General features: G+C 50.8%; 1 protein-coding gene and 1 non-coding gene across 4 annotated transcripts in view; both read right to left on the bottom strand.

The window, feature by feature from the left end:
• Positions 1-8457, bottom strand: part of RELB (RELB proto-oncogene, NF-kB subunit) — a 41442-nt gene that overhangs the window by 3478 nt on the left and 29507 nt on the right. For 2 of the 3 annotated variants that reach the window (XM_032262687.1, XM_032262686.1), the window contains 4 exons: positions 8006-8110; positions 4517-4732; positions 2876-2944; positions 2660-2737 (listed from right to left, as the gene is read on the bottom strand). In XM_032262687.1, the coding sequence (XP_032118578.1) occupies positions 2660-2737; positions 2876-2944; positions 4517-4732; positions 8006-8110 (468 nt within the window). The remainder of the gene's footprint in view (positions 1-2659; positions 2738-2875; positions 2945-4516; positions 4733-8005; positions 8111-8457) is intronic. The other variant, XM_032262688.1, reaches the window with a different exon arrangement.
• Positions 7040-7146, bottom strand: LOC116539702. Its single transcript, XR_004264142.1, has one exon. It is a non-coding gene; the product is annotated as a U6 spliceosomal RNA (small nuclear RNA).

Consider the following 8457-nt stretch of genomic DNA (forward strand, 5'->3'; position numbering starts at 1 on the left):
CTAGGGGGGGGAGGTGGGGGGGGGCCGGGACCGCCATTGCCACTAATGGGGAAGAACAGACTAACCCGAAAATCAAAAAAAAAAAAAAAAAAAAAAAAAGCAAGTTCCTAATGTCTCCTGGACACTAACTCTGTGCCAACCACCGTGATAAATAACTACGACATCATCTCACTAAGTTCCGGAAAGAACCATAAGAGACAGGATCTCCATCTAACAAATGAGTAAACTAAAGCTCACAAAGGTCACACAGTAGCTAAATCATGGGCTCAGAATTCAAACCCAGTCTGATCCCAGAGGCCACTGCATCGCCGTGGCAACATTGCTTCCAAGAGTGAGGGAGGGGTGCTTTAGACCTTGGAAAACTGGGATGCTGGGGAAGATGGATGAATAGGGTACTGGGCTTAGGACACTGGAGATCAAAGGTAGAGAAGTGGGCGAGGATTGGTGGTTACTGGGGGTGAAGCTATTGGCAGTGGTTACCGGTTGCAGGGGATGGGGAAGAACAGGTGGAACTTCAAACCTCCAGGGCGGGACTAGATGGGGGGGTCCAAGCTCAGCAGTCTGAATGGTTGGTAGCTGGCTAGGAGCTGGGTACCCTAGCTTGGGTGTTGGGGGCTATGTTTTTAGAGTTGGTGGTGAATGGGTAGAGAGATTTTTTCTTTTGAGACGAAGTCTCGCTTTTGTCTCCCAGCTGGAGTGCGATGGTGCAATCTCGGTTCACTGCAACTTCTGCCCCCTGGGTTCAAGCCATTCTCCTGCCTCAGACTCCTGAGTAGCTGGGATTACAGGCATGTGCCACCATGCCCAGCTAATTTTGTATTTTTAGTAGAGACGGGGTTTCTCCATGCTGGTCAGGCTACTCTCAAACTCCCAACCTCAGGTGATCCACCCGCCTCAGCCTCCCAAAGTGCTGGGATTACAGGCATGGGCCACCATGCCCAGCTAATTTTTGTATCTTTAGTAGAGACAGGGTTTCACCATGATGGCCAGGCTGGTCTCGAACTCCTGGCTGAGAGGTTTTTTCTGATGGCAGCCAGATAGGGTTGGGGTCATGGGAGTTGGAGGCTGGCATGTGAGTTGAGATGGAGGCAAGGGTAGAACAGGCCAGAGATAGGCTCTAATCTGAACGTTGGCCGGCTCCAACCACCACCCATTCATCCGCCGTCAACTCCGGGCTGCCTATGGTGTATACACCACCACTCATCTACACGGATGCCCGGGGCCACCTCCCTGCTCCACCAGAGAACTACTACTGTGTGGCCTCAGTCAAGAGACTTCACCTCTTTGGGCCTCAGTTTCCTCACCCGTAAAACAGGGGAATGACAGCACATACCTCACAGGTTAAGTGAATAAACTCACAGAAAGCACTTCGGTGCCTGTCATACAGAACCCGTAAGAAGAACTATGTTAAGAGTCAGGTGTGTCTGGGTGCAGTGGCTCACGCCTGTAATCCCAGCACTTTGGGAAGCCGAGGCGGGCAGATCACAAGGTCAGGAGTTTGAAACCAGACTGACCAACATGGTGAAACCCCCATCTCTACTAAAAAAAAAAAAAAAAAAAAATTAGCCGGGCCTGGTGGCACACACCTGTAATCCCAGCTACTCAGGAGGCTGAGGCAGGAGAATCGCTTGAACCCAGGAGGTGGAGGTTGCAGTGAACTGAGATCACGCCACTGCATTCCAGCCTGGATGACAAAAAGAGAGACTCTGTCTCAAAAAAAAAAAAAAAAAAAAAGCCAGGCGCTGTGGCTCATGCCTGTAATCCCAGCATGTAGGGTGGCCGAGGCAGGTGCATCACCTGAGGTCAGGAGTTCAAGACCAGCCTGGCAGACATGGAGAAACCCTCTCTCTACTAAAAATACAAAAATTAGCCAGGCATGGTGGCGGGCGCCTGCAATTGCAGCTACTTGGGAGACTGAGGTAGGAGAATCGCTTGAACCTGGGAGGCAGGAGCTGCAGTGAGCCAAGATCACACCACTGCATTCCAGCCTGGGCAACAGAGTGAGATTCTGTCTCAAGAAAAAAAAAAAAAAGAAGAAGAAGAAATATATTAAGAGTCAGGCACTGTGGCTCGTGCCTGTAATCCCAGCACTTTGGGAGGCTAAGGTGGGAGGATGGCTTGGGCCCGGGAGCTCAAGACCAGCCTGGGCAACGTGGCGAAACCCTGTCTCTACAAAAAATACAAAAATTCGTCGAGCATGGTGATGCATGCCTGTAGTCCCAGCTACTCAGGAGGCTGAGATGGGAGGATCGCCTAAGCCCAGCAGGTCCAGGCTACAATGAGCCGTGATTGCACCACTATACTCCAGTCTGGGTGACAGAGGAAGACTCAGTATCAAAACAAAACAAAAAAAAAGGAATAGATTAAATTTTAAATCACCACTGAGATAAGTATGTACTGAGCCTTTTCAAAGGAGTCCCTGAGGCTCTGGGAGGTACAGCCACTTAAGGAAGGTCACACAACAAGGAAATGGCCCAGAAGAGATCAGAACTTCCATTCTGTCTCCAGAAGCCTTGCTTTCCCTCTCTGTTGCTGGCTAAGTGCTGAGTGACTCGCCTTGTGGCTGCTCCTGGAGGGCCTGAAGAGGCCAGAAAAGCAGGGCTGCCACGTACCCTCTGCCCACCCAGGGGACACGGGCTTATGTGTAGCTGAGACCCACCTGAGCCGTGGCTGGGCAGGAAATGGTCCAGGAAGGCTGGCTTTTTCTTCCGCCGTTTGCTCTCGATGCCATGGGGGTCTGAGGGAAGGCAGAGATGAGGACCCCTGGACCCCGACAGCCCTTCCTCCCCAGCCTGGGGTGAGACAGGGCAGTGGGGTCAGCCGTCCCCTCCCCAGAACCTGGGGATGGGGGTAGTAAGGGGCAGAGGCCACACACCAGAGCTGTTCAGCTCCCCAAGGACGTCAGGCATCCCCCGTTTCCGCTTCTTGTCTACGCCATAGCTGTCTGTTGAGGAGATACCAGGGACACACAAGAAGTAACCCATCAGTAATAATTAATTACTTTATTTATTTTTTTATTTTAGAGACAGAGTCTTGCTCTGTTGACCAGGCTGGAGTGCAGTGCCACAGTCTGGCTCAATGCAGTGTCCCCTCTCACAGGTTCAAGTGATTCTCCTGCCTCAGCTTCTCATGTAGCTGGGATTATAGGAGTATGTCACCACATCCAGCTAATTTTTGTGGTTCTTTTAGTAGAGATGGGGTTTCACTATATGTCAGCCAGGCTGGCCTTGAACTCCTGACCTCAAGTGATCCACCCACCTCGGCCTCCCAAAGTGTTGGGATTACAGGCATAAGCCACTGAGCCTGGCCTACTATATTTTTAATGGAGTCTTGGCTGGGAGCAGTGGCTCATGCCTGTAATCACAGTGCTTTGGGAGACCAAGGCGGGCAGATCACCTGAGGTCGGGAGTTCGAGACCAGCTGGACCAACATGACAAAACCCGGTCTCTACTAAAAATACAAAAATTAGCCGGGTATGGTGGCAGGCACCTGTCATCCCAACTGCTCGGGAGGCTGAGGCAGGAGAATCACTTGAACTTGGGAGGCAGAGGTTGCAGTGAGCCAAGATCGTGCCTGGGTGACAGAACAAGACTCTGTCTCCAAAAAAAAAAAAAAAAAAAAATGGTGGAGTGCAGCGTCACAATCTTGGCTCACCGCAACCTCCACCTCCCAGGTTCAAGTGATTCTCTGTCTCAGCATCACAACTAGCTGGGATTACTACATGTATGCGCTACCATACCCAGCTAATTTTTGTATTTTTAGTAGAGCCAGGGTTTTGTCATGTTGGCCAGGCTGGTCTCGAACTTCTGACCTCAAGTAATCTGCCTGCCTCGGCCACCCAAAGTGTTGGGATTACAGGTGTGAGCCACCTCACCAGGCCTACACACTGGCCTCTCTGTTGTTTCTGGAGCACCCCAGGCACAAACCAGCCTCGGGATCTTTGCACCTGCTATTCCAGCTGTTTAAAACACTCTCTAGAGAACTTCCCTGCTTAGTTATCCTCCTGCCCTCAGGTCAGCTGTCCCCTCCTCCAGGAAGCCTTCCCTGACCCCCACAGCTGGGTCAGGTGCCCTCTTTGGGCAATGCAAGCCCTTGAGCACTTCATTCCAGTCCTGCCACTCTGATCGTCATTGTGGGGGATCAGGCTGTTCCCCATTCTCAGGACTATACGCCTCATGAGGACACAGCTAGGGGCTGTGTTGGTCACTACTGTGTCTCTAGCACTACCGAGAAAAGGAAGGGTCAGGTGTGTGCAGGATGCTGAGGGGGTGAAAGATTAAACACTTTTTGAATGCCAGGAGACAGCTACTATTTCTTCCATTTTGCACAGGAGAATGAGGCTGAGAGAGGCCAAGGCCACACAGCCAGTAAGCAGCAGAGCCAGGATCTGAACGTTGTCTTTGTAGCTCCGAGCCTGCACTCTAGTTTCGGCCTCCTTCCCATCCCCGCTGAGGTCACCCCAAGGCCGAAGACCTAGTCTCCGAGGTGGTGGGTCACCCTGGGTCACTGTAGTTACCATGGTCCCGAGGCAGGTACGTGAAAGGCAATGGCTCGCTGCAGACCCCATCGGTGAGCCGCTGCAGGAAGACGTTGACTGTCACTGGCTCGATAATCTCCAGGTCCTCGTAGGGCGGCGTCTTGAACACAATGGCAATCTGGCGGTGCACGTCAGCCTGGGAGAAGTCAGCCCGACCTTCCCAGGAGGCCGTGCTGAACACCACTGATATGTCCTCTGGCAGGAAATGGGGGACAACAGCTAAGCCAGGACATCTGGGCCACTGCGCTCCCAATCTACTCAGCCTCCCCTAAAATCAAGATTAATATTCCTTTTTTTTTTTGATACAGAGTTTTGTTCTTGCCCAGGCTAGAGTGCAATGGCACAATCTCGGCTCAAGGAAACATTCACCTTCTGGGTTCAAGCAATTCTCCTGCCTCAGTCTCCGGACTAGCTGGGATTACAGTGCGTGCTACCACGCCTGGATAGTTTTTGTATTTTCAGTAGAGACGGGGTTTCACCATGTTGGCCAGGCTGGTCTCAAACTCCTGACCTCAGGTAATCCGCCCGCCTTGGCCTCCAAAAGTACTGGGATTGCAGGTGTGAGCCACCGCGCCCGGTCTTCTTCTTCCTTTTTTTTTTTTCAGACAAGGTCTCGCTCTGTTACCCAGGCTAGAGTGCAATGGCATGATCTTGGCTCACTGCAACCTCCGCCTCTGGGGCTTGAGATCTTCCTACCTCAGCCTCCCAAGCAGGACTACAGGCATTCACCACCGCAGCCAGCTAATTTTTTGTGTGTTTTTTTATAAAGAAGGGGTTTTGCCATGTTGCCCAGGCTGGAATCAAACCACTTTGGCCTCTCAAAGTGCTGGGATTACAGGCATGAGCCACTGTGCCTGGCCTCTAATATTCCTAAAAATAAAACTAATCACCAGGCACAGTGGCTCATGCCTGTAATCCCAGCACTTTGGGAGGCCGAGGCAAGTGGATCACTTGAGATCAGGAGTTTGAGACCAGCCGGACCAACATAGTGAAACTCTCTCTCTACTAAAAATACAAAATTAGCTGGCTGTGGTAGCACACGCCTGTAGTCCCAGCTACTTGGGAGGCTGAGGCAGGAGAATTGCTTGAACCAGGGAGGCAGTGGTTGCAGTGAGATCACGCAACTACACTCCAGCCTGGGCGACAAGATCAAAACTTCATCTCAAAAAAGACAAACAACAGAAAACAAATCATAGTGGCAGCTAACTTTCTATGGAGCACCTATTATATGCCAGTCACTAAGCGTTTTATGTATTTATATATATATTATTTCATTTAATCCTTATAACAACCTAAGAGGTAAGTAGAATTAATATCCCCTCATGTCCGGTGATCTTCAAGATCACCCTCAGGTGGTTCAGTGAGAGGACTCACAGGACAGCATAGAGTCATACTCACAGCTATGATCTGTTATAACAAAAAGGTACCAGGCACAGTGGCAGAGAAAAAAGGTACCCGGCCAGTCGTAGTGGGCCACACCTGTAATCCCAGTATTTTGGGAAGATGGGGCTGGCAGATCACTTGAGGCCAAAAGTTCAAGACCAGCCTGGCCAACACAGCAAGACTTTGTCTCTACAAGAAAATACAAAAATTAGCTGGGCATGGTGGCGCATGCCTGTGGTCCCAGCTATTCAGGAGGCTGAGGTGGGAGGATCACTTGGGCCTGGGAAGTCGAGGTTACAGTGAGCCATGATTGCACCACCTTACTCCAGTCAAACTGACAGAGTGAAAGCCTTTTTCTTTCTTTTTTTTTTTTTTTGAGACAGAGTTTCGCTCTTGTTACCCAGGCTGGAGTGCAATGGCGCGATCTCGGCTCACCGCAACCTCCGCCTCCTGGGTTCAGGCAATTCTCCTGCCTCAGCCTCCTGAGTAGCTGGGATTACAGGCACGCGCCACCATGCCCAGCTAATTTTTTGTATTTTTAGTAGAGACGGGGTTTCACCGTGTTAACCAGGATGGTCTCGATGTCTTGACCTTGTGATCCACCCGCCTCGGCCTCCCAAAGTGCTGGGATTACAGGCGTGAGCCACCACGCCCAGCTTGTGAAAGCCTTTTTCTAAAAAAAAAAAAAAAAAAAAGGCAGGGGGAAACCAAGGCTTAAAGCATTGAGACTTCACACAGCTGGTGGCGGAAGAGTCAGGGTTCATGATGCTTCTTCCCCTGCTATTGATTTTCCTTGTCTTACTGCATTGCCTGTCATCACAGTGACTCGAAGTACTGAGGCTTTATATGTGTCAGATACATACAGATTGCCTCTAAGTCACACAACACCCCTATGAAGAAGGTACCATTAGGTACCCTATTATATAAAGAAGAAAACAAAGGCACAGAGAGGTGAAGTGCCTTGTCAGAGATCACACAGCCAGCAAGTGTTAGAGCCAAGATGGGAACCCAGGAAGGCTAGAACTCTTCACTGCTAACTCTGTTATAACTTACGAAAGTTACTAGATATCTCTGGAACCAGTTCCTTTATTTTATTGTATTTATTTATTTATTTATTTTTAAAATATGGAACGCTTCACAAATTTGTGTGTCATCCTTGCGCAGGGGCCATGCTAATCTTCTCTGCATCGTTCCAATTTTAGTGTATGTGCTGCCAAAGCGGGCACTATTTTATTTATTTTTTGAGAGGGAGTCTCACTCTGTCACCCAGGCTGGAGTGCAGTGGCTCGATCTTGGCTCACTGTAACCTCGGCCTCCCAGGTTCAAGCAATTCTCCTGCTTCAGCCTCCCGAGTAGCTGGGATTACAGACGTATGCCACCACACCCAGCTAATTTTTGTGTTTTTTAGTAGAGATGGGGCTTCGCCATGTTGGCCAGGCTGGTCTTGAACTCCCAACCTCAGGTGATCCGCCTGCCTCGGCCTTCCAAAGTGCTGGGGTTACAGGCATGAGCTACTGCGCCTGGCCAGTTTTTGTATTTTTAGTAGATATGGTGTTTCACCATGTTGCCCAGACTGGTCTCCATCCTGAGCTCAAGTGACCTGCCCGCCTCAGCCTCCCAAAGGGCTGGGATTACAGGCATGAGCCACTGCACCTGAGCTGCTTTTGAGGAAGGGACATTTGAACAGATGTGAGTGAAGTGGAGCTGCTTCTTCTGTCCTCTGTTTGCTTTACTCATAGCCCTTATCACAAGCATCATAAACTGTTTATTTACGCAATTCCACCCTTAACCTCACAGTCCTCTGGACATGTCGTGAGCTCTGTGATGGCACCGCCTAGCATGCAGCGTGGGCCACCACAGACGAGCCTCCATCTTCCTACACAGTCGGGTGAGCAGGCCACTCAGGGAATGAATGAACCCAGCAGCTGGATCTGTTTGACTGCAAAGACAGCGTTCTGGACCTGTGCTCTCTGGTGCCCCGGTTAACCTGCTCTATCTCATCCTTTCACCCTCCCGGGCTCGCTGGCTACCCCTCTGAGCTGCCAGACCCCACTCTGCCCCAGTTTGCTGCCCCAGGCCCCTCACCTTTCTGCACCTTGTCACACAGCAAGTAGAGCTCCTCGCCACCCGTGCATGGTCCGCTCTCCTTGTTGATTCGGCAAATCCGCAGCTCTGACGTGTTTGTGGATTCTGGGAAGGTGCAAAAGGAAGAGGTGTATTAAAAAACCCTGAGGCTGGGCATGGTGGCTCACACCTGTAATCCCAGTACTTTGGGAGGCTGAGGCGGGTGGATAATGAGGTCAGGAGTTCGAGACCAGCCTGACCAATATGGTGAAACCCTGTCTCTACTAAAAATACAAAAATTAGGCCAGGCGTAGTGGCTCACACCTGTAATCTCAGCACTTTGGAAGGGCCGAGGCAGGCGGATCACCTGAGGTCTGGAGTTCGAGACCAGCCTGACCAACATGGAGAAACCCTGTCTCTTTTTTTTTTTTTTTTGGGGGGGGGGGGGGTTTCTCTCTTTTTTTTTCCAGGCT

This window comes from Sapajus apella, unplaced genomic scaffold, assembly GCF_009761245.1.
Source record: "Sapajus apella isolate SASKATOON/1434 unplaced genomic scaffold, GSC_monkey_1.0 scaffold130, whole genome shotgun sequence".
Classification (NCBI taxonomy): domain Eukaryota; kingdom Metazoa; phylum Chordata; class Mammalia; order Primates; family Cebidae; genus Sapajus; species Sapajus apella.